The 26,065-nt window shown below is 41.9% G+C and overlaps 2 protein-coding genes across 3 annotated transcripts; one reads left to right on the top strand and one right to left on the bottom strand.

The window, feature by feature from the left end:
* Window positions 1-1,294: 1,294 nt before the first annotated feature.
* On the bottom strand, window positions 1,295-20,569 carry LOC131674571 (SLIT-ROBO Rho GTPase-activating protein 1-like). The gene is made up of 13 exons (XM_058953310.1): window positions 20,149-20,569; window positions 11,082-11,265; window positions 10,669-10,834; window positions 10,367-10,591; window positions 9,641-9,769; window positions 8,827-9,048; window positions 8,481-8,756; window positions 7,823-8,418; window positions 7,509-7,730; window positions 7,355-7,425; window positions 7,092-7,272; window positions 6,735-6,993; window positions 1,295-4,901 (listed from the first exon to the last, which is right to left on the bottom strand). Exons 1-13 carry the CDS (start codon window positions 20,225-20,227, stop codon window positions 3,903-3,905), a joined length of 3,609 nt encoding a protein of 1,202 aa, XP_058809293.1. The 5' UTR covers window positions 20,228-20,569; the 3' UTR covers window positions 1,295-3,902.
* A 132-nt stretch (window positions 20,570-20,701) lies between these two features.
* Window positions 20,702-24,184, top strand: LOC131674572 (intraflagellar transport protein 74 homolog). 2 transcript variants are annotated; one of them, XM_058953312.1, is made up of 5 exons: window positions 20,702-20,788; window positions 20,932-21,451; window positions 21,514-22,033; window positions 22,102-22,632; window positions 22,663-24,184. In XM_058953312.1, the coding sequence occupies exons 2-5, from the start codon at window positions 21,033-21,035 to the stop codon at window positions 22,879-22,881; spliced, it is 1,689 nt and encodes a 562-aa protein (XP_058809295.1). In that variant the 5' UTR covers window positions 20,702-20,788; window positions 20,932-21,032; the 3' UTR covers window positions 22,882-24,184. The 2 variants fall into 2 exon arrangements, with proteins under 2 accessions (XP_058809295.1, XP_058809294.1); XM_058953311.1 differs by having other exon boundaries at window positions 22,102-24,184.
* Window positions 24,185-26,065: the final 1,881 nt, after the last annotated feature.

Raw genomic sequence — 26,065 nt, 5'->3', positions numbered from 1 at the left:
AGATATTTGGAGAAATTTCTTTTATGATTTACATATCTTACAGATGACTGCTATTTGATTACAAATATATATACCATTGTTTAATAATTCAAATTTACATCTATTTTAGTTCAATACAAAGTTATTGCAATTAAAATAAATTGTATTTAAGATTTATCTTTATATTTTTAATAAAACGTCACTAAAGAATTGAAGATAATAGTTTTTCAGATATAAAAATTAATAAAATTAATAAAAAATCTTAGTGGTTATTTCATCATATTTATTAAATTGATTCTTTTATATAATATATCACCATCTGTTGCATAAGTATATAATATAAAGAAAATCTTCAAGTACACTAATAAATTAAGTTATAAATTTTCCGTGAGCGTAAAGCTAGCTAAAGTTTAAAAGCAGCTGCGTCAAGTTTAACGTCAGAGAATTACTTTTTACAAGCATTTGTCAGCATGGAAATGAAAATCATTATTTAATAAAATACCCGATGAACAGCAGAAAAAAAATGAATATTCTTGCAAATGTAACTTACAGAGGGGCTCTCAACGCTAAATTGGCAATTACCTAATGTTTGACTCTTCATGTATGCAATACTGGAAAACGTAACGGTCGACAATTTAGCGACACGGCATAGGCATGGTTTCGTACTAGTGCAGTGTTACTTACAACTAGTTCGGAAGCTAATATTACTTTTCGTTACAGTTTCTACCTCTCCAGATAACTTTGTTAATGTTTATGTTTTTAATGCGGAGAATCGATTGTTCAAAGGTGTCAGACCCCAGAACCTGTCAGTTTTTTCTTATTAACAATTTAATTATTTAGTTACAAATAACTTTTGATTTATAACGTAATTATGTTCCATAGCAAAAATAGTGCAAATACATGCTCTTTTCCCATTTAATCGTTTATATCAGCTTCCAATCATACAATTTGAACGTTTGATCATATAAAAAAAAAATACTTTGCCCTTCAAAACGAGACGATTCATGTATCATTTAAGTGATTTAAAGCTGTTTTACAGTTCTCCAAAATTAAATTTTCTATAAAACATACCGATTTCAGTTGTTTATAAAACTGTTTAGCGATAAATACTAAACAATATCATAATATCATATAATTTAACAACCATTCATCTTACAATTAAAAATATCAGCAAGGGTTTAAAATTTTTTTTTGATATGTATTAAATAATGGATTTTGCGATATTGTTTGGTATTTATCGCTAAATGGTCTTGTAAACAATTGAAATTGCTATTTTACGATGGAAAATTCAATTTATAAAAGCTGTAAAACTGCTCCATATCACTTAAATGATACATGACTGCTAATTTTGATTAGCAAAGTATCTTCTCTAAAAGAAACTATGAAACGTTCAAATAGCATTTTTAAAAGCCAAGATACGATCTATCGAATGGGAAAAGAGGATGTATTTGCAGTATTTTTGCATTAATTTGCATGTAACTTTGGTTCTATAATCAATAATTTTTTTAAATTAAAAATGAAAAATGTATTAAAAATTGCCATCAATGTGTTTAATCATAACTTCGCTGTATGTTATAGATAAAAAGTTATTGTTGATTAAACAATTTAATTGTTAAACACAAAAAAAACGACGGATTTTGGATTTGGCACCCTCAAAAAATTGATTCTCCGAAATAAAAAACATAAATATAAACAAAGTTATAAACAAAAGATAGATAAAAATGGCTAAGCAAAATATTGCCAGTTCTCGAACTTATTCAAACTCAAAATCCCCAATTAAATAATTTGAAATACTACGACACTTTGACTTCGATATAAACTACATCACGCTCCTAGGATAGACACTCATTAAATTTTTAGCCCACCACGGTGCTAATTTTAACGTCAACAAAATCGTGTAAAGGAATGTACGCCACTATTTTTTATAATAGATCCGTACTCCCGATAACCATTACATTATAGTGATTGCATATGTGAATGGTGTTAATATTCCCTAGACTACGGTACAAACCCTAATATATGCACGTAGGAAAGTGATAGTTAAACTGTGATTAGAAGTGAAACAGATCGAAATTGTTCGACTTTTTAACATTTCACATTACCAATTATATAAATAGTGAACCATCCATGCTATTCACTGGTATAACATCTCAAATTAACGGTTATTTATAGATTTGTAAAGCTATATAACAATACATGTTCTATGTATTAAATCAAATATACAGAGTTACTTCTATTTTAACGCCTGAATATTTAATCCAGTATTTTTAAAAAGTTGTTTAAAAAATGATACAAATCATAAATTTAGGCATGAAAGTAAATGTTCGAAAAAAATGATTCAGGAATAAGTAATAGATAAGGAGAATGATAAACGGTAGCGAACTGCACCTTACATCTGGATATTTATTTTTATCATTGAAGATTACAGCCTGTAAGTGTTATTTTATCATTACACAATAAAGTCTTTTTAATTATTATGAAAAACACCATTGAAAACATCTTCAAGGAGTAGAAGGAGTTGTAACTTGAATGTACTCTTCCTAATTCTCATAAAGTCACGGACTAATTAAGAAAAAATTTAACTATATTAAATTTATAAACTAGCAATCAACTAAAAAATTAATCCTACTAACTACAATTTTTCAGGTAAAAAATTACTATACAGATGTGATTTCTTGGTACTTGGGTTTTATCCATCATCTGACAGACATACTTTAAAACTGAATTTCAGGTTGCATTAAAAAAAATATGTTACAAGAAGTTGACGCTCCTTTTAACTTTGGCATTTTATATTGCAGCACGGAGAAGAAATTTCATCGTTCTCTCTTGTACTGTTATTTCGTACCATTTTTGTAAGTAATCGATAGTGATTCTTTTACAAACTAAGAGTATTACAATGATAGTGATAATAAAGCTATCATATTATTGATAGTTTTGTTTCTAGTCACCCTGAACCGAAATGTAGCTTATCTCATACACACGCAGTTATTGATCATACATTTCAAAGAATATTCATTATATATTTTAAAGAATATATGCATTTATGGATGTTTCCTTTTTGTTTTTTACTTACTATTATTCTACGCATACACGCAGGTATGTAATGCATTATACGATATACACTTATTAACTGAAGTGTACACAGCAATCGTCACACTGGTTATCAATCGCGATCATAAGGAAAAAGGCATGAGTATACTCGAGTAGCTACAATGCTCTTTGTCAAAATTCAAATACCACAATTAAATAACTAACGCCGGCGCATACATGACAATTAATGCTCGCTGCAATTATTATTGTACACCGTGTGTTATTATTTTTTCTTAAATTGAATATATAATATATGTATATATACGTTAACGTATCGAACATCGCTTTCTGGATTATCCAGATACATAATAACAGTTAGTAAAAACTTGAACGTTGGACTTGTTTGTGTGAGTTAAGACGTGTGATACATTTAGCCACCCTAGCGAAGATACATATGCATACTAACCAAATTTAAAAAAAAGGAAAGGAAAGAAATAAAAAGGAAAAAAATAAATTTGCAAATCTTTCTAATAATAATTTTAACATCAGTACATATTAGTACCCTGCGGTCTCGACATCATTCCCTGTATCCAGTATACCAAACAAACTCCATAAAAACTCGCATACTCTCTCGTCTCTCGTTTCACTGGCACGAAAGGAACAATCGATTTGCTCCAAACACGCTAAAAAAATAATAAATAACAATAAAAAAATTTAGCGGTCGTGACTAGAACGCTCGCAAATAATCCACCCCTTTGCTCTTCTCTGGGTCGGTAAAAAAATAATGTCCAAAGGGCTTTTTTGTTTGTTTTCTATCAAAGAGCATACACGTCATTTAAAAAAATTAATTATCTCTTTTTATCAGCTGTTTTTCAACAAACAAAAGAAATAAATTACTGTTCGCAGTTTGCCTGATGAGCCTGCTTCTCAATCTTACGTGCAAGTTCAGGACTCATGTGTGGATGAGGATACGGCAGCACGGGCTTGCGCAAAATCGTAGGTTTAGCCTTGACCTGCGGCTTGAACTGTTGGCCTTGCATCTGACTTCCACCTGTGAGATGCATATCCGCGAATTTGGCGGCGATCTTCGGCGTCGATCTCGAAGGTATCGGTGATCTTAGCGGCGGATTATCGGATATCTGATTGGAACTGTCCGAGCGAACGATCTCCACGACGTCGTTTTCGCTTTCAGACTCGGCCCCTTTGCCGTTATCAATGGAACTCTTCGTGTTCTTCTTCAGTGTGCATTGATTTTGTTTGGCGAATCTTTCAGCTGCTGTACTCATGTCCGGGGACTCGGGTCCAACGGCGGTGGCGGGTGGGTTACCGCTTGGACACTCCTCGTCGGAGCTACCACTGAGACTACTCGTCGACTGGGACTTTTTACCGAGGTCTTGCGCCGATAGTGGGAGATCCATCACGAGATCGGGTGTGTGCTTCTGCCTCATCTCTCGAAACTCTTGCGACGCACGGAACAGCTGCTTGGGTGTCGGTGGATTGAGTTGCGTGTGCGAGGCAGCACGCCGCTGCCACAACTCCCGATTGGCTGAGAACGTGGTGAGCTCGTGTGCTTCGGCTGCGTCGTCCTGAGCCGAACAGGTCGACGATTGACCTGTTTCGCCAACGCTCTGTGACTTCCAATGCTGCTTCCTCGCTGCGCCACGTTTCGTTTCCAATTCGCCGACCAACTTCTCCAACTCCTCGTCGTTCTCGACAACTGCCTTCGGAGCGTCAGCTGTTGTGTCTTCTTGATAGATCTTCTCGTGGGTGGTACTCGCCGCTGCTTGATCGAGCTTTTGCAATGACTCTTGGTGCTCTTCTTTGCTGCTGATGTTGTTGATCGCTGCGCCTATGCTAGCTACCTTGCTTGTCGACGTCGTTGTCGCTGCATCCTACAAAATCAACGTACGGTTTTTTTAATATTTATTTTTTAGCCATTCATGCTTTTGTGGTCGGAGAGCTGGGGGGGGGGGGGCGATGTGCACATATTGGAATAACTACTCAACGCGAAAAATAATTAATAATCAAAAGTTTCGTTGTTTTCGAAAACGTTACGTAGTAAAGAATGAATGACTAATGACGCTACATTCTACTTTGGACAACTAAAGGGTAAAAATTAAAAAATAAAGATTGTTAGTGTCAGAGTTACCTATATGTGTAACCAACATGCAAAATAAATAAAGAGGACATGCAGAAAAAAACTTTGACTACAGCAAAAGGCAGCGAAATAGATGGCGACAAAAAAATAGATACACAGTGATAAAAAAACCTGCTCTCTACGATCACACAAATATATGACTTGCCACTACATGGTTTTAATAATACCTACATGAATATCATATATGTTGGAGGATTATGCCAACCCTGGCATACGAAGGGAGTTTTTTTTAAGATGCATGAATGTCGAGACCCGCGAAACGGATGCGATTATTATTGAAAAAAAAAACACGCCAGGGAAGATTGATGAAGTTAGTTGTTTGCATGGCGTTCACTTTTTTTTTACAGGGCAAGGCTTTGCTTCTACTCACCTAAGCCCATTGAGAGTCCGTTGCTTAAGTAGCTCCGACAATCGACATTCCCTTTGGCATCGTCTATGGACTGACATTGTTCTACAGGATTCTAGGATTCACAAACCAACTGAACTGTCAAATTCGACATTCCTTAAACGAAATAAAATTCACACACAGAGACAGGAAAAACAAAAAAAAACATAACACAAGAGACAGAAAGTAATAAGGAAAACCACACACAGTACTAAACAGTATTACAATGTTTTTTCTGTTTGTATGTATCAAAACAGTCTTTTTGTGTTTAGTCCGCCAAACAAATGCTCCAGCAGAGATTATCTACGGTATACAAGACTTATATTGTATATTATCTTCGGTTAGATTACGCTGAGAGAGACTAAACGTATATCTGGAAAAATACAGCAACCAACCCAACGAAAATTAACACTGACAACAATTGACAAAAAAAGACGATAAAAAATAAATAGATATAAAGAAGGCACACAATCAAGACTCGCAGGTAATCGAGGCAGATATATCAAGACAGCTTGTATAAAAATAGGCTCATGCAGCAAAAAGATGTATAAATCTGTGTATATTTGTGATTTTATTTACATATAAAAAAGTATCTTACAAAACTAATCGTGTGTGTATGTGTTATAATCACTAACTAGTAAGTTAATGTATTATTTATATTTTTAGAATGCGGGAGTAAATAAATTACACACCGATGTCACGAGTTATATGTTTCTTCCGGATTTCAGTCTTTTCGAATGAGATTATAAAACATTTGTAGATATAGGCAAGAAAGCAATACACATCCACACATAACAAATAAATCGAACATTAAATACGAACTTACATACATTACAATCAAACGCGTCGTATCATCCCGGATACAAAACGAAGCTGTGCGTTATAGCAGTGCAGTGCGCATTCGCCATTTGGGGGGAGGGGGGAGGGGGGTAACAAAATTGAGAATACTTATATTGTGAGTTAAATAAGAATCTACGAGGACTGCATTCTATAGTTTCGAACACACAATACAAAAAAAAATTTAGCACAACAGCCATGCACCATGGGTCGAGAAACAGTCTTTTTCTCTGCCCCCCCCCCCCCCCCCCAAAAAAAAAAACAAGACGGCATCAAACAAGATAAGCGAATAAATGAACAAAAACAAAACCAAAATAGAGTGTTTCAAACGGTCGTTTCCAATACCTCACGACTGATGATAGCTGGTGATGTCGACGATACACATGGCACCATCGAGCTTGCGCTCGAACTGTCTGAGTGCATCATATTTGCAGCCATGGCTGCTTCGCACGCAACTACTGCCGGCCAAATATTAGCGTTGTTGCTTGGTCCCATCAGTGGCGAATTATTACTCGATAACACACTATCGGCCGAGCTCGAAGCTCGTCTTCGCATCGATTCTTCGCTCGATGATGATTTCAAGTCTTTGTCTCGCTCTTCATCTCTGTGAACAACAAATATATTTCCAGTATGACTCACTGAATCAATAGCTTAGACTAGAATTCTCATTTCTTTTTCGAGTGTAAAAGTAAATACACTCACTTGATCTTGAGCATGATGTACTTATCGGGAATAAGACCTTCTTTGCCAGCAAGCGCCCCTCTCCACCAGTCGTTGCTCACTTGCGTGTAGAGCGTCAATGTGTCACCTTTCTTAAAGCTAAGTTCTCGCTCAGATCGTGCGTTAAAGTCAAACTGTGCCGTAGCCTCGAGGTTTTCTGATTCTGCAATATCGTGTATAAAAAAAACATTTATCAATTCCAAGCTCAATGGCTTTTAATGATTGTGCAACGAATTGAAACGTACCATCCTCTGACGGATATACTTCAGAGTCCATGTCCTCTTGTACTTGATCAGTCGGTGAGTCTCCCACATCACTGTAATCAAAATTGATGATGATGACACTTCCGATTTGTATAAATGATTGATGCAACAACAGCAACTATTAGCGAGAACTTACACATCGTCCGGTTCTCGGCTTATGTACTTTTCGTAATGGATACCTCCAATGTCATCGGGGAAGATTTCATCGTGAAGGACAATGATATTTTTAATTAATTCGTTAACTTGGTTCTGATACTGAACTTGGTCCTTGTCTTCTGGCACTGGTACCAACGTTGGTCCGAAACAAATGGCTAAATTGTATGGGTCCATCATATTCTCGTCGGAAAATTCTGAAAGACTACAAGCGAATATTATTACACCTCCGTCAACGTTTCATAAATCAGCACAAAAAAAAATTTTAAAAAAGGAGATAAATAATGCAATGCTTACTGATTGAGAAAAGCAAAGAGGTATCGCATAACTATGACAACTGGCCTTGGAAGACCGGAGATAACTTGTTTCATCTTGGTAACGAAATCCGCCTTCGAGTCGAGTTGCGCAAGTTCCATAAGCTGCTCAAAGTAAATGATGGGGAACAGTGGTTCTCTCAATTCACGCAAATAAAGTTTCAGTACACCAGCCACGCTATTGATGTCCGAAGCGTCAGTCATGTCTGCGAGTGGATCTTCTCCACGCTCGAACCACTCACGGAAATTGTTAATCTCCACTTGTGAACCCGATACTCTGAATATACCTTGGTGATGCAAACCGTAGAGATTGATCACTCTTATGCAACTCTTTATTATCAATGGTATCTCGAGATTGGTACTTTCGAGGTATTCCTCGAGCGAGCCACCGAACAATTTCGGTTGGCCATTCATCTGTAGACGACCGATACGCTTGCGACGCGCTTGCTTCTGCTTGGTGGTCGTGATCGACGGATTGGGACTAGAGTTTGAGCCGTCTAGCAGGCTTTGTCTTATGTACTCTTGCTTGGCGTCTAACCTCGCTATCCTAGACGTTCCCAGAAGATATTCTCGAAATTTCTGCAGAAATGAAATGCAATCAATCCTACTCACAACGTTGTAAGCTCAAAATGCGAACTCACCGTGAGGTAGAACTCTTCTGTCTCCTGTCTATCGGCCCTAAGCTTAATCTGCACCGTTTCGGGGGGTTTAGACGTAGGCATCGCGTTATCACCAAAGTACTTGGAGCAGTCGTAATCCTTGGCCGTGAGCATCTCGAGCAAACTTGCCTCGGCGGTTTCCAGTGTCTTCCATACCTCTTCACTCTCGGTTTTCAATGTGGTCACCCTCTGCTGCAATTGCTGAAGCCGTTGCTCCATCTCTGTGTGTAGCACCTTTTGCAATTCTGGTTCTGGCAACTGAAACCAGGAAAATTACTTCAGTTTCAAAGACGCGGCATTCATTTGAATGTACACGAGTATAACTTACATCGTCACCCCTCTGACCCTGAAACTCAAATTTCTTCGGTATCATGAAGGCCGCGTGATGTGACTCCAGGAAGCGTTGCTTGTCGGCACGTGAATCCAAAGCACCAATTGAAGCGGCCAACTGCTCGGCACCAGCTTGTAACGAACGCTGCCTACCCTCCTCCGCGCTGCAGTGCATGAGCAGTGCTCGGGATATGCAGTTGTGGAAACCAAAATCCATGCACTGAAAATAATCATGCCTTTTCTTTTATTTCTGCTTGCTTACATATGAAAGCTTCGATGACGTCTTATATTTCAATTGAGTTGTTCGCCATCGCTTATGGACGGAAATTCGATTATACGGAATTTTCAGCTGCAACGACTGAATGAGGAAAAAGAGAAAGGAAAGGAAAGAGAAAATGTCGCTGTCTCTCGTCGATGTTATTGGAAAATAGAATAAAATCATTAAGCTCAAGCTTGTTCGATTTCTTAGAGCTGTAGATTGCAAGAACAAACGGGAGCTTGACAATAGTATTGATTATAGACGCGAAAGGAAAACTTGCAAATATCATAGAAGTCACGAGACAAAACAGTAATCATTTTACCTTCTATGCAACTCGATACTGTTGACGGTAGAGCTTCCAATGAAGAGAGAAAGAAAAAAAATAATCCATCATATTATTTTTTTCTCTATCGCTATCACAAGCTCATTTATTAAATATCGATTGTACGCGACATGAACAAGGCCATCATTGCCTCGCTTGCAAAGTTTTTAATATAAAATGGAGAGGTGGGGGGGGGGGGGGGGGGGTTAGAATAAATGGGAAATAACTTACGTCAATGAGATCGGATAGGTCGTCGACGAAGTACTTGTGTATGGTGGTATTGGAAGCCTCAAGGCAGAGTATGTATTCGTTCCTGGCCTTGAGCGCCTTCAACTTCGCCTCAGTGTACTTGTTCTTCCTCTGTGAGCAAATGTTTAAAAAAAGCCGTTGTAAACAAAGGGGAGCGGGAGGCGGGAGCGGGAGCGTGCGCGCACGCACGCACACACGCACACACACACATACATACACAGAGCACAGCACAGCCGAGCGTTAAAGCGGGATTAATCGGCTGTAGGTCGCCTGCATTATTATAAGCTGATAACGCGAGAGATGTTTTTTTTATAATAAATTACAAAAGGCTATTTCACGAGGTTGCTAATTGAGCGTGTTGGAGCACGCGCCTGGTTCCGTGGCGTTCGTCTGCGGATTCGAAATAGGCATCGCCGCCAGGGATAACGAATCGCAGGTACGTCTAGGCGCGCATCAACGTAACGGAAGGCGCGATATCAAAGGGATCGTCGAGTCGGACGGGATGATCCCGCTGAAATCCGGCATAGGTCGCCGCCACGTCGACGGATGAACGGGCGCGCGGAGTTTTGCGAGCCGTCCGCTTAATTACGGCGGAAGCACTGTCGTGGAGACAAAGAGGCTTTGGAAAACAAAGGGCGGGCCTGCCTCTCTCGCCTGGGCTGACGAGAGCGACCCGGCGAAATTAGAAAGCACGAATGACGAACAAACCTTGGCGACCTCCTTTTCGATGAGCTTGTACTTTTTGCTCCTGGCCAATTTCTCCGGCGGCGCGTTGGCCACCTCCAGCTTGGTGCGCTGCTGCTCGGCCACCCGCAGCTTCGTCTCGGCCTGGCGCGACTCGGCCTGGTAAGCCTGATAGGTCTTCATGGTGGTGTGCAGCTCGTGCAGCACTCGCAGAATCTCCTCGTGTGTCTCGTAGCCGATCTCACGGCACTGCTTCGGCAGAAAAGGGCGCTTGGTGAGCGTGTCGCGCGTGGTCTCGCGTCGCGCGAGGCGAGCGCTGTACTCACGCGTCTGTAGATGCGCTGCACGTCCTCCATCACCTGGTTCAGCCGGGAGACCAGGTGAGTGCTGTAGATCTCGGACAGGGCTGCGTGATCCCTCGACAGCGACTTGGTCTCGTTGACGAGTTGTTGCCAGCATGCGTACGACGAGAATAACGGCCACTGCTCACGCCTACGCACACGTTCCATCGATTATTGGCGCGCGTAACTGGCCGGCGACACGCGACGACGACCAGCGGACCATTAGATTCCTCCGTCGTAGCAGGCTTTAACGGGATTGCCTGTCGACTTTCCGCGAATCGTCGACGAGGAAAAGGACGCTCGCCTATCGATCGGCCGTCCACCGCGTGGTGCAGTTTGACCGCGCGAGCGTGCGCGACCGAGAGAAAAAGTCGATAGCGCGCTCAGCGCTCACTCACTTTTGCTTCTGCTCCTTGTGGCGCATCTGAATGCTCTTGGCCATCTTGTCGAGGCTCTTGCTGTAGTCGAGCTCGAGCTCGGCGCGCCGCCTGAAGAAGTCCTGCAGCTCGGCGACGAGCGCCACCTGCGCCTCCATCCGCACGTCCAGGCATCTCAGCTGCTCGTTCAGCTGCAGCCTGATGTCTGCAAGCAAGAAGAAGCGAGCGATCGCTGTTTACGCCGCTCGGCAATGAACTTATCGCGATCGCGCGGCTAAACACTGGAACCCAGCCAGCCGCGGCGGCAGTCGTTACACCCATCGGCGCGCTAAAAATAGACGAGAGCACAAACGTCGAGCTTGCTCGGTCAGTCGCGAGAGAGAGAGCTTTTGTAGGTCAGCGTAGATCAATGGCAGCCAGAGAGAGAGAGAGAGAGAACGAGAGAGCCTGCGGACGCTGGTGAATGGACCGATTGTAGGCTCCGAATGGCGGTATAAACAAATGCGCCTCCGCAAGATTCATGTTCCCACACGCGGGCACCAGGAGGCTCGCTCCTCCTCTTGCCGTTTTTCGTCCCCTTGCACATTATCGATTGTTGCCTACTCGCTTTCGCTTGCTATGATTCACCCTCGGCACGTGCGCCCGTGCAGCCTTCGAGCGAGCAGGGAGGGAAAAAACCAACGGGACCCACGGGCTGCGAGCCTGTGTATGCACACACCGTGCACGATGCGAGCTTTGCCGAGGCGGCAATCGTCGCGTCGGAGCGCTGGCCGACCGGCGACGTTCGCGACAAACGCGCCTGTGATCGATCGCGGCGCAAACGACGTCAGCTGCCGACTCGCGGTCCTCCGATAGTCTCCGTTCGATTTCCGACGGCGGCGCCGGCTGCCTAATAGCTGCGCGTTCGCGCCGATTAATTGGGCCGAGCGATGCGCGAACGCGCCCTTGGTAGCGGCTCCCGACACGGCGAGAGGAAAGAAGCATTTGGGATTCAGATGTGTAGCGCGCACGTCGGGCCTCGACCGAACAAAGCCTCGCGCGTATCTCTTTATCGGGCCTTTGAAAAACGACGTACGCGCGCGTCGATGCATTTCCTTGGAAGAAAGCGGCCTCACAATGCTATCCGCGACGCATCTGGCTCTCGCTCTCTCGCTCTCTCTCTCACTCTCTCGTACATAACAAAGCCCGTCCGTGCGGAGAAGACAGACAGCTGCGGAGGAGCCCCCGCGTGCGTGCGTGCGTGCGGTGCGTGCGTGCGTCTGTCGAGGCGACCGCTGTCGCGCGAATATCGCACGCACAGGAGGAGTCAAGGGCCGAGCGGTCCGAAAATAAGCTTTCGCGGCGCCTGGGTCTCTGCCCTTTCGTTGCGCGACGCGGAGGTACATGTACGTCTTCGCGCGCTTCCGGGAAGCCCGCTCGGCGATTGCTTTCTTGGCGGCGACCGTTGTTCCTTCCTTTTCTTTTCGAACGCAGGAAATTATGTTTTTACTGAAAGGTTTAAAAAATTGGAGGCGTTGGCTGTCGCATTTACGTCGCGTCGTTCGCTTGGGTTTTCTTTGCTTTTGTTTCGCGAGCGCGGTTTTTTCCGCCTTGATTTCGTTTTCTTTTTTCTTTCGGAGCGACAGCCGAGCGCAATAGATCGAAAAAATTGTAAAAACGAGAGAGAGAGAGGGAAAAAAAACGCTTGGACGCGAACAGTATTCCAAAAATGACGCGTCTTGCCGTATTATCGACCGGCTACGGCCGCGAAATTGTCAGCGCTCGAGACGTTTTCGCGCCTATAAATACTCGCGAATGTTTAACAGCTCGGAATTGCGAGTCACGTTCGGAAGCCGCAGACATCGGTGGCGCATCGATGCGATCCGCTGAGCCGTCGCAGCGCAAAGTTCATTAGCACTCGCTGGCGACGCCCGGGGGAAGGCGGAAAAAAGAAAACCGCGCGAGATCCCTCGACCGATCGGACAATTATTCGCGGCGTCGCGCGCTCTCGCGACTTTCACGTTCGCGGCAATTTTGCCGAGCAGTCGTCCTCGTTTGCGAGCGCGATTGTAAATCATATCGCGCGAGCGCAGAGATAAAAGCGCGCAGCGGTCTCTTCCTACGACGCGCGCGTTAAAATTAGGAAAAGCCCGAGGAGGCAGTCGGGCGGCAGTCAAGGTAAAAATAATACGCGCCTCGCGCTCGCGCACGTGACACGCTCGCGCGTGGGCTTGCGCCAATTCGGCGGCGCGCGCGTACATTACGTAAAGAGCACCTCGCCAGCGTTTCGTCGTTATCTCGGCTCGCGATAGGGACGGCCAGCAGCAAGCAGCATTTCCTCGCTTCCGTCATCCGTCACGGCGAGTAACGCGCGCGTGCACCGTGGTCGATGTGCTGCTTCGACGACACACTGCGCGGACGCGCGATCTCGAAGCCCACGGCGGGTGTACGCGTACCTTGGTCCAAGTTTCGCGCTCGTGGTGATGCCGGTGGGCGATCTTGAACATCTTAACGAGCTGCTAGACAGCCGCTTTATCGAGGCAGCAAACACGCTCGACGCGGCGCAACGTCGAAGGCGACACTGAACCGAAAGCGCCAGTATTTGGCAGAAGATAACGACTCCGAACTCCCTCTCTCCTTTCCGCGACTTTATTGGCCGCCTTCTACCTACATAACGGTCACGGTATCGCTCGGAACAAAGCGCCGTCGCTCGCGACTAAAAATCGGCGGCAGCGCACGCTTCGCGTTGCACCTGTAACTCGTGGCTGCGCAGATAAGCCGCTGTGGAAAAGAGAAAGGCGCTGAAAAATAAAATGTATACGAAAAAAAAAAAAAAAAAAAAAAAAAATGAAAGAAAAAGGAAGGCGGGCACGGAGTGAAGGGATATCTCCGCATGTGTACGTATAAACACAGTGTAGGGCTTTGTCGGAGTGTACCCGCGCACGAGACGCGGATTGACGCGAATTAAGCGCAATTACGGTTACTTTAACAACGCACGCGTGCGACTTTCGCACAGCCTACATCTTCTTCGTCAATGCTTTTAGGCGTATACGTTTGATTCGTCCAGGACTCGCTGTCTCTATTTGCAGGCGCCTCTCGTGTAACTGTTTCGCGGTCGAGAAATATGGATTTATGGCGAGAGAGTGAGAGAGAGAGAGAGAGAGACCGATTTTATCTTGTATTCGCAAGAGGGGTTTATCTCGAGCTTTTGTGCGTCGCGCGGGAAATATAAATTATTCTTCTCGATCGTACGCTTGCGGAAAGAACATATCATTTACGGGCTCTTTCAATAATCTCTTCGGGATTATTGAAAGTGTCTGGTGTCGTGGAGCGCGCGAAACGCGCTCATCTTTCATTTTTACTAATATTTATTTTCATGTGCTTGAATTAAATTACAATTATTAATAGACGAAATTAACAATTATAAAATACACCACATCATCAATCAATTCTGTTTTCACATGGTAACATCCGTCCGTATTAATTGGCAATTAATTTTTGTAATTGGAATTACTTAATGTAAAACATCGATTTATGATTATCTTTATTGTTGATTATATTCATTCGAAACTAAACTTTATAACATAAATATTTCATAAGTTTATGTCCTGAGAATAAATGTAGTTAAGCGCATTAAGATTATTTTACCATATTATTTGAAGGTTAGACCGTTGGATGAATGTGGATTTTATTCTTTCTCTGATGTCTACGAATTGTCTTATTATTTATATTCTCAATCAGTTGATGATAACTCGAGCTATTTATAAGCACCAATTTGCTACTTTTGCTACCAATTCGCTTACATACCCATACATACTGTTACAAATAGTTTAGCCAATCAAATCACGAACTGGCTTCACTTTCAGACCCATCCCTTTGTTTATAAATATAAAAGGAAAGGATGCAATGTTAACGTAAAATCTTGTGAACTACATCACACGAAAAATTTGAATACGAAAATGCTCACCACGAACGGTACTTCTCTTACTCTCTCCTTTTCCCGCGTAGATACGGTGAAAAAGAATACGGGCTTATCGCGAGATCTTGTATTACCGCTCGGAGAGAGTAAGAAAGAGAGATAAAGGTTGAAGCGACGCGTCAAACATCGTAAAAGTGATTGCATGTCATTGTAAACACGAGCGCTGATAATGCGCTAATAGGTAAGCCGAGCGGCAGAGGGAAAGAAAAAGACACGACGCTCGGCCAACTGCGATCGAGCACATGCACCGTTCGCCTCCGACTGCCGATGAAAAGACTCGGTGGTCGTCCTCGGCTCGAATCAGCGGGTCGAAAATCGAATTGGCGATCGCCGGAAGCGCGCCGGCTCGCATACTCATCGTCCGGGACCGTCCGTCCCTTGCCGTCCTCCTCCCGTCGGCGGCGAACATCCTTCCGGAAAATGAAATTCAGCCGTGATTTATTTATTCCCGCGCGGTGTTTGCGCGCCGAAACGGAAGTCTCGTCGGCGTTGATTGGCTCGGATTGGTTTAATGGCCAAAGCCAACAAGTGTTACGAGCCTTTCGCTCGCCTCTTTCTCGGCCCCTCCGCGCGCGCAGCGTCAAAAAGCTGCGCATCCACTCGAGCGCGTCTCGAGTGCAAGCTGCGGCGGCCCGTGTGCTTAGCGCGACGTGCGACAACGGCCAACCCCCTCGCGCTACGCGATACGCCGCTGTTGTCGCTCGGAGCTTTTTGTTGACTTCTTTTTGCTCCTCTCCTTTCGCCCGACGCCGCGCCGGAGATAGTCGCGACTGACACGGATCGCTACTTGGCTTCGCGAGCTCTCGGCCAGCGCACGCCACGCGCCCGACAATTTATTCCGAAAGCCCGGCCGCTCATTAGCGATCCACGCGCTGCTTCGACGTTGTTTTTCCCTGCGCGCACAAGTGGACTGGACGCGCGCACTCGATGACGAAGGAAAAAAAAGCCGTCCGTCCAATTTGATTAGTCATGCGCAGGCTCTCTTTCGAGCTGCAATTCGAAACAGATTACTCTTAAAAGCCCGCCGTATACATCATCGTCTAAAGCGAAGCTATCGCTAATTCTCTCTGTCTCTCTCCCAAGAACAAAAGAAGAAACGCTGTTCAGCGTTGGAGAATCTGTGTCAGTGAAATATTTCAATCGCGCGTCTTTCGAAAATAAAGAAAAATCAATGTCTCAATAATAGCTTCCTCGGAACAAGCGAATGAGATAGAGAGAGAGAGAGAGAGAGAGAGAGAGAGAGAGAGACAGAGAGAATAGCGTTCCGCCATAATTTCCGGTCGTTCCAGCAAGTGTTTTGATAAGGCTGTCGCGACGCTGCAGTGCAGCGTTTAATCCGCTCGGCGCACCACGACAATAAACGCGTAGCCCCATTCGCGAGAAACGTTAGATGAGCCTCCTCCTCGTAACAGCCTTGGTGCTTGATTGAGCGGCGCGCGTTACGACACAGCGCGGTTCGTAACGGGACAAGGCAGAAAGGCCACAACGAGGCGTACGCACGGGGTTGATGCAGTGTGCGCGTGTGTACAGAGTCGGGCGTGACCTTCACCCACACGCATACACAACGCGCGCGCGCGCGCGCGCACCCACGTACTCACGGGAAACTGACCTGGGAAGACATCCTTGGTGTCGGCGCTAGCCGGATGGATCCAGCCGTTCCTCTGTTGTATGATGCACTGAAACATCGTCGTTTCTCTGTTTCGCACGAAATACCTCAAGCACACTGTCAACACGCGCGACGGCCGCGAGTCGGGAGCGACGGCGACGACCACCACGAAGACGATGACGGCGACGACCGAGTAGCCATAGCTGCAGCAAATGGCGGAGGAATGTGCACACCGCGAGAGAACAGCGCGTCGTTTCTCTCTCTCGCTTATATCGTTCGTAGGATGCGATCGCGTTTATACACACGCACGCACACGCACACAGAGACCGACACACCGCGACGGGGTTGTTGTAAAGTTACTTTACTCGCAGCCGGCTGGAATCGAACTGGCCTCCGCGAAGCAGCAGCAGCAGAGAGCCGTCGGTCGTCGCCAGGCAACCGGATTTTCAGACTCTCTCTCTCTCTCTCTCTCTCTCTCTCTCTCTCTCTCTCTCTCTCTCTCACCCCCACCCGACAAGGCAGCCGCACAGCACTCTCTGCTGCCACGGCTGCTCGTGCGTGCGATGCCCGTAGCAGCAGTAGTAGTAGCTTCCTTCCTCTCTCTCTCTCTCTCTCTCTCTCTCTCTCTCTCTCTCTCTCTCTCTCTCTCTCTCTCTCTCTCTCTCTCTCTCTCTTTCATTCCTCCCCTCGCGCTCGCGCACGCACGCGAGTTGGCCAGCGCGCGGAGTGCACGTGAGAGAGGGGAACCCCCTTTGTGTCGTCGCTTACAGCTGACCCGCGTCCGTCACTTTTTTGGATTCGGTTCGTGTTGGCGCGGCAGAGGCAGAGAGGGTTGATTGTTCCGCGGTCGACACTTGAACTTGAGGCGCACAGCGGCGCCGAGCAGAGGCCGACAAGCCACCGATTCGCAAATCTTTTGTACGTGCAAGGAAAGAGAGAGAGAGGGAGAGCTTGTCTCGCGCCACGCCGGCCGAGGATTCGCGCAGCTGTTGCGTGAGTGTCGTTGCGGTGCTCGCACGTGCACGTGGCCCTCGATATATATACACATTGCACATGCACCGACGCGCGGTAGGCGCGGAGCGAGGGATGCTGCTGACCCGAATAACGTGACGAGGTGAAAGTGTTGCTCGCGCGCTCTCGGCTTACTTTCTCCCAAAGCCAAGTTGCGCGTCAAGCGTTCGAGAGGTCAAAGAACTTGCACGCACACCGCGTCCCTTTGGCCTCTAGGTGTGCCTAAGTGGACGTGCGTACAAGTAACATTCCAATTTAAGACGTACATGCGTGTGCGTGCGGGCACTAAGGAAGCGTTCGTCGTCGTTGCGACGAGACAACGAGAGAGCTTTTTACCGTCGTGCAGCGCAACGCGTTTGTTTCTGTTGTTTTCGTTAATGATACAGACTGGTGACCTGCGCTATATATGTCGCGAAAGGAGACAGAGAAAAATGAGAAAATTATGGGAGCTTAATCGTATCAAAGATGCGCTGGTCGAATTTTATTCGATATACATGCATGTGTATGTACACGTACACACACACACACACACACACACACGCACGCACGCACGCACGCACGCACGCACGCACACACACACAGACGTCAAATAACGAACAGAAGAAAGCGACCGTTGATCCATTTTAAGTTCCTCGCCACGATAAATCCTACTTTGTTTTCTTTCTCTTTTTTTCTTTTCGACGGCTGCTGCCTGCTGCGCCTTGCAAGGAAAAAAAATCGAAGCGTAACACGATGAGTGCGTGAGAAAAATTATGACGATGAGTAATGTTAAATAAAAATAACACTATCAATCAGGGGATATTAAAAATTTCAACTCGAATTGTTTCAATGGTGTCCATGTGGAACAACAAACGGCACAACCTACTAACTTATATAAATTTCCCGAAAGTGAAAATGAATTATTTTCATCTGAACTGTTTTTGAAAAATGGACCGGCCTCTCGAATAAAAGCGTTTATTTTCCCAACCCCGTTGCGCTTACGGTACACGACAAAGTTAATTAATATCGATCGTTCTCGCTATCGACAAAACGAGAACGAAAAAAGGAAAAGAGGGAGACATGTACGCGCGAACCCTTTAATTGTGAACGAATCGACCGATCGATCGACAAACCCATTGTTAGTATACCTTGGACCTCTCGGTACACATACACACACGTACACACACGTTTTCCGGTGCGTAGTCGCGGGCGTCGCTGAATATTAGATGCGTTCGCGAGATTAAATGGCAAAAGGCTCGGGGGATTACACCGGATAAAAAAAGACAATGTAACGCTCTAGTCTCCGGGCATCATTTGTCGTCTGTCTATATATACTGGCGCGTATGAGTATGTGTATGTGTGTATAAGGGCTAATCTCAAATCTCACTCAACCTCTTTTTTTATTTATTATTCATTATTCATTTATGCATTGGAATCGAAATGGTAATCGCGTCTGTAGCATATCCAATTTCAAAATCTACGTGAATTCTCTTTTTTTTAATTAAGGGTATGCGACAAAGGAAATGTACTTCTTTGATCGTCGTTGTTCATTTTTTTTCGCAAATTTTCGTCTCAAACAATGTCAATAGAAAATAAAATATATAGGTCGTATTGAAAAAACTTTTAAGTCGAATCAATAAAATATAATTTCATAAAGAGAAAGAGAAAGATACATCTGTTCCTGAAGACACTTGAAAAATGACTTTTCGATAGTCAATCGTCGGAGCGCGAGTGAGACACCTCGTAACCAGCCGCACGACAACGACGAACGACGAACGACGAACGACGGCAGGCGGCGGCGGCGGCGATGGTAATTATTAACGAAAAAAATGAACAACGCTTTGACAACAATATTGCCGGAGCGTAACGGCTGTTTTACGAGTCTCTGTCGAGCGATTATCTAAGAGGAAAAACTCTGATCAACGAAAAAAGGAAAAATCACAGCCAATAGTCCATTCTCTTTCCACTCTCACCTCTCTCGTCACTTAATTAAATTCCACAACGTTCTCCAGAATACTGCCGTGAATAGGTGAGCGCCAATATACTTGCACACTTTGTTAAGCACAACAGGCATTCATGGCGTTAATCACACGAGCGAGAGAGAAGGCGAATAGGTGACTCGAAAGCGAAATTCTCGTATAAGTATTCATGTTGTCAGCATTTTTCTGCAACAAGTGCACAATCACACGCATACTCAAGGTTGGTTTGCTTGCTTGCTTGCTTGCTTGCTTGCTTGCTTGCGTTCGCTCTCCATTCGGCTATTTTTGACTAAATGCTTCGAAAGAGAGAGAGAGAGAGAGAGGAAAAGAGAGAGAGAGAGAGAGAGAGAGAGAGAGAGAGAGAGAGAGAGAGCGGAAGCGGCAGTCTTTTCTCTCTCTCTCTCTCTCTCTCTCTCTCTCTCTCTCTCTCTCTCTCTCTCTCTCTCTCTCTCTCTCTCTTACTGGGGCGAAGGCGCACAAAGTTCTCCGATCTGCACGGCCTTGATCATTTCTGCTAAATGTAGCCTTTGTGTATACTATGCTACAACAACTTACTGTTAAAGACAAGCAGCTTCCTCGTGGAACCAAGTCGTTTGATCGGCGATCTCACGCCATCAACCTCTTCCTCGTCCATGGTCTACGTCCGCTGATGTTATCGTTTTTTTTCTTTTTTCTTTATTAGTTTATACACCACAGAAAGTCAAAGTAGTGACAAGAGAACACTCACACGCGGTGGCGCATCGCGACTAACTATTCTTGGACGCCGTCGAGTCGCCGGCTTTACTGCCTCTCGTATGTAGATATATGTGTGTATTAATATACCAGCGAGCGAGCGAACGAGTGAACGTGAACAAACGAACGAGGGGGGGCACTAGCGCAGCTGCCGCGCGCCGTTCACCAGAGCCGACGACTACCGTTGAGAATCGCGCCAACGCCGCAGGACGCATGACGATAGGAGGATCGTTCCGCGCCGTTCTATACTAGTGAAAGGGGCACCCCGCAAGCGCCCTCTTCGCTGACCTTGAAACGATGCATTAGCCATTATATGTGCCAGTGATCGATTACTGTGAAAGCTCGCCGGATAAGTGGTGGACAATGTCGCGCCCGCCTATACTCTTTCTTCAAGATAAAGTAGGGATGTGCTTGACTGACAAGCGTCAATCTACGAGCTTTTTTGAATTCAATTCAATTTTTGGTATAGGTGCTTTAATAATCAATTCAAAATAATTAATTCATTAATAAAATATTTAATCTTTTGTTTTTGAAATGATTTTATTCAGCTTTTTAAAAATTTTCATGAAGATAGTTATATTTTTTTAACTTTTTTTGAACTTACAGTTGATGGTCTCTATGACAACTTTTATCATCACAAATGCTAGAAATCTGCTATTCATTAGGCAAAGCTATTCTAATTGAACGTTTGTTGTTTTTTTATAAGAATGGAGTCAGATAGACCAAGTGTAAGTAGATTTAGTGAGAGGCCTATTACTCGCATGAAAAGAGAGAAATCACCCAGTGAAAAATCAGTCTACTCTGAGCGACCTACCAGTGCAGTGTCAAAATCTTACAGTAAAATAGAGCGACCAACTTCTCGCAGAGGTGTCAAGACAGATATTACTGAGTTTGGCATCTCTAGACCTCCTACAAGTAGAAAAAATACATTCTCCAGGCCACCCTCTGCTGGTATGACAGCTAACAGGCCATCAACTCCATCACGAGTTAATACCATGAGCTCTGCAAATTTGACTCGTGTGAATTCTGCTATCCTGAGGAATCCCATAATTATTGATAGACCAGTAACTCAACAGGGCTTGGTTGGTATTAGACCTAGTTCATCAAGAAGTTCAAAACCAGCAAGGTATTTTGATATTTAGTTGTTAATATGATTAATAATTTTTCAAGTAAAATTTGTATTTTCAGACAAAACCAAGAGAGAAAGTATCTTGAACATATGCTGAATATTAGAATTCGAGAGCTTATCCAAGATATAGAGAATATAACTATTGAAATTGAAAGGCTGAAACGGTTGAATCAAGATCAAAGAGTAACAGATCTTATTGGTGAACTGTCAAGTCTTCAAAACCAATTAGCTCATTGTAATCTGGTCTTAGAAAAATTATTGTCTGGTGTAGACAGAGATGAAATAGAATTGGAAATAAGAAAATTAAATAGCTTAAGTGATAATACAAAATCAGAAATTGAAATTGTTTTTGAAAAACGTAAAAAAGCTGACTATAGGTTGCATGATTTGAATAAGGAAATTGAAGGAATACAGAGAATGGCTGACAATATTGAAATGTTGGATCCAGAGTCTAGAAGACGATATAATGAAGCTCTGAACATGAAAATTGAACTCCAGAATGAAATTGAAAAATTGAAAATTGAATATGATCAACTTTGTGCTCCAAATGATAGGCTAAACAATATGACTGTTGGATCAGTAAGTAATATTTTTTTTTAAAAAAATATAAATTATGATTATGTAAATTTCAAAAATATGCTTTGCAGATTCAAAAGTCTAATTTTATACCTGAGCAAAGTTCAGATATGCTGGAAGATGATAACAAGAATCAATCTGAAAAGAAAACAAAAAATAACAAAAGTGATAAGGAGGGAGATATCATGGATATTTTTAAATCAACATTTGAAAAAAATAAAGCAGAGGAACTTGAAAAATTAAGTCATTTGGAAGAAGAAATTTTAAAACATCTTGAAAGAATATCCAATAATTTAAATGATAATGCAGACAATGCAGTACTAGAACCTGAAGAAATGGATATGTTGAATACTTTGATGGATCAGAATTTTGAAAATAGAAATGACAAGAATTTAGATGAATTGAGGCATGATAGTTTGAAGCTTAAACAAACTTTGAATAAATTAGAAATACTGGAAACTAAAATTAAAGTTCAAATGTATGACTCTAAAGAAAGAGCCATATCTATAGATGATAACTTGGAGAATAATAGGGATATGAAAAACGAACACAAAGAATTACCAGGATCAAAAAAGGACTTAATGGATTTAAGTAAAGGAAATGTTGACTCCTTGAACATTGACCACGAAAAGTATAATAAGTTAAAAGAGAAAATTAAAGAAAATGAAATGTATCGTGTAATAAGTATTCTAGAAGATAAGTTGAGAAGAGTTACAATGGACAGTGATAAATTTCCACCTATTGAAGAACAAGAAGAAGACTTGGACCATTCATTTTTAGTTGCAAAACTCTTTTCATTGACAAATCAGTACAACAGTATTTTAATCAATGAGATGAAAAGAAGCTACTGAATGTAAAATATTGTGATGTAAATGTACGAGGGAGGGTCAATAAATCTTTACAAAATCCAAGAGATGGCGCTCGTCACGCTTAAATTATGATGTTTTTGGCAAGCAATACTAACTAAATATCGTACAAAGTTTCAGCTCGATTCATTAAGTTGTTTTTTTGTGAGCGTTAGTTGAACAAAAAGTTATTGATTTATTTGAAAAATGGAAAAAACAGAGTTTCGAGCGGTGATAAAACATTTTCATTTGAAAGTCTTTACACCAAAAGAAATGACAGTTAAGTTGAACGCCGTTCATGGCAAGTCTGCCCCTGTGTTTAAGACTGTTTATAACTGGGTAAATGAATTTAAATGCGGCCGTACAACAATAAAAGATGAACCTCGTTCAGGACGCCCCGTAGAAGTGAGTACGTCCGAAATGGTACAAAATCTACGATATGGTGTTGAGTGATAGAAGATTAAAATTGCGAGAATTAGTTGAAGCCACAGGGGTATCAAAGAGTACAATCATTTTAATTATGCATGAAAAATTGGGGATGAAAAAAATATCAGCAAGATGGGTGCCGCGTTTGCTCACTGTTGAAAACAAACGAACCCGCGTGGTCACCTCTGAAGCTCTTTTGGCACGCATTCGTCGTAATCCGGAAGACTTTTGACGTCGACCCGTAACTGTAGACAAAACATGGGTACACCACTACACTCCTGAAACCAAAGAACAGTCCAAACAATAGATTACCGCAGGAGAACCAGCCCCAAAGAAGGCAAAGACAGTAAAGTCAGATGGCAAGATTATGGCCACGGTTTTCTGGGATGCGTATGGAATTATCTACATCAACTACTTGGAAAAGGGCCAGACGATCACTGGACAATATTGTGCGTCATTATTACGTCAGCTGAAAGAAAGAATCAGAGAAAAAAGTTCTCACTTGAACAAAAAAAAATGCCTCTTTCTTCAAGATAATGCTCGAGTTCACACGTGTGCAGTTTCGATGGCAAAAATTAACGATTTAAAGTACGAATTAATTGACCATCCACCATATTCGCCTGATTTGGCTCCCAGTGATTTTTTCTTATTCCTTAACCTCAAAAAATGGCTTGCCGGACAACGATTCACGTCGAATGAAGAAGTCATCGCCGAAACAAATGCCTATTTTGGGGGTTTTCAGAAATCATATTTTTCTGATGGCTTAAAAAAACTGGAAGGCCGTTTAATAAAATGTATCGTCATTCAAAGAGATTATGTTGAAAAATAAAAAAAATTACATACGCAAAACTTTTTTTTCCTTCTTTTTGTAAAGACTTATAGACCCCCCCCTGTATTTTATACATGTGACTGAAAATTTTGATGGAGTGAATCTCGTTAAAGTAAGTGAAATCTCCATAAAAACACTTGACGAAGTAAAAAGTTGTTTTTTTTTAAGTGTTTTATATTACACTAGATATATCTAAAACAAAATTTATTAAATTTCCCATTTTACAATTCATTCTGTTAATTTCGTTTATTTATAAAATATTAAAATTCTAAACTATGAAAAGTTAATTATTGTAAAAATTACAAAGTAATGAAATCTATTTAAAAATAGCAAGGATGCAGAAAAATTAGTTTCAGACTTTTTATACAAATTAAATTAATATGTTAAATGATATAAAAAAAAATCACTTTAACAAAAAATTAAAAAATTCTGTATATGATATTCTACACTACAACTTTTATTCAGATATATTCAATTGTATGATATTTATTTTATATGGATCGAGATGTTAGTTAAAACTTATAATAAATTTTTGAAGGTAATGAAAATAAGATATATGATATTCTTCCCGGAACTTTCATATCGAGTGAATAATGTTGCTTTGACATATAAAAATCTATATTACTAATTATTACTTATTATTTACTAATCATTCCCTTGCATGCTTAAATTTAATTTATAGCTGATAAAATAATAAGAATGTTATAGCCGGTACATACAAAAATATATTAATAATAATAACGGCATGTAAAATATAATTATTAAAAAAATTGTTGTTTTTGTTATAATCAATAGGTCAATTTCTCATTGACGAATATAATGATAACAGTTCCAGCAAAGATATATATCTTTTAATATATCTTTACATTATATACATCTTCAAAAATTTATTAATGACTAATTTTTTACATCCGGGCCATTTTTAAATCGATTTCACTACTTTTAAAATTTTTAACAAATTATATTGAACAAATAAGGAGATTGAAATAGAGTGAATTTAAAATTAGGAAATGTATTAAATTTTCTGTCAGATGTACTTAGCATAATATAAAACAATTTGAAAAAAGCTAGGATAGTTATCAAGCAACTTTTTACTTTGTCAAAAATTTTTTACATTACATTAAATATATGTAGTTTTATATCATTGTTATATTTAATTATAACGTAATTGTAAATCAATTTTCTATGTTTTATACCAAATATCTCTTCGATAATTACCATTTTGTACAACTTTTATGTAAAACGATTCATTAAAATTCGTACTTGAAACAGTATTAAAAATTATTTTAATTTTGAAAATTAGAAAGAAATTATATATAAATATAATCTATATAATAGAATATATACATCATAGAATACGAATATCTCTATATTTGCTACGCGCGCGCGCGCGTGTGTGTGTTGTATGTATATAGTTTAGTAATTTATTTATTTGAAAAATACTGTTAACTCAATAATTTAAATTGGTCATTGTGGAAGTTCATATTATTTTGCGAAGTTAAGAATATATATACTTGTTGACTTGATTCACGCAATAAATTACTTTATGATGAGATTAACGATATTCTCAAAAATGCTTACTCAGCAAACAATATTTGTGACTGTTACGGATGATATCTCATTTAAATTTTTAAAATTAAAATGATTTTTGATAATGCATGTTAATTGCCAATTTCTTAATAAACCATTTTACATAAACATAATTTGACTCTCAAAAATTCTACAAAACCAGAATCGAAGTAATATTTTGTTACTAACATAGAACTTTGACTTGTAATTTAGCATTACAGTACAATTAAACATAGCGATAACAAAACTTACGTATATTTAATGCAAAATATTTCGGTGGAGGCAAACTGTAGCCTACTCTTGCGGCTTGTGCTACTACCGATAGAGGCGCTGATGCAAACATTTCCAATCTCAATTTATCGGCGT

Source organism: Phymastichus coffea, unplaced genomic scaffold (assembly GCF_024137745.1).
Source record: "Phymastichus coffea isolate CEN01 unplaced genomic scaffold, Cenicafe_Pcof_1.1 PCOF00257, whole genome shotgun sequence".
NCBI classification, from domain to species: domain Eukaryota; kingdom Metazoa; phylum Arthropoda; class Insecta; order Hymenoptera; family Eulophidae; genus Phymastichus; species Phymastichus coffea.
Note: the sequence above shows the minus strand (reverse complement) of the source record. Positions and strands in the feature narration are given on the sequence as shown.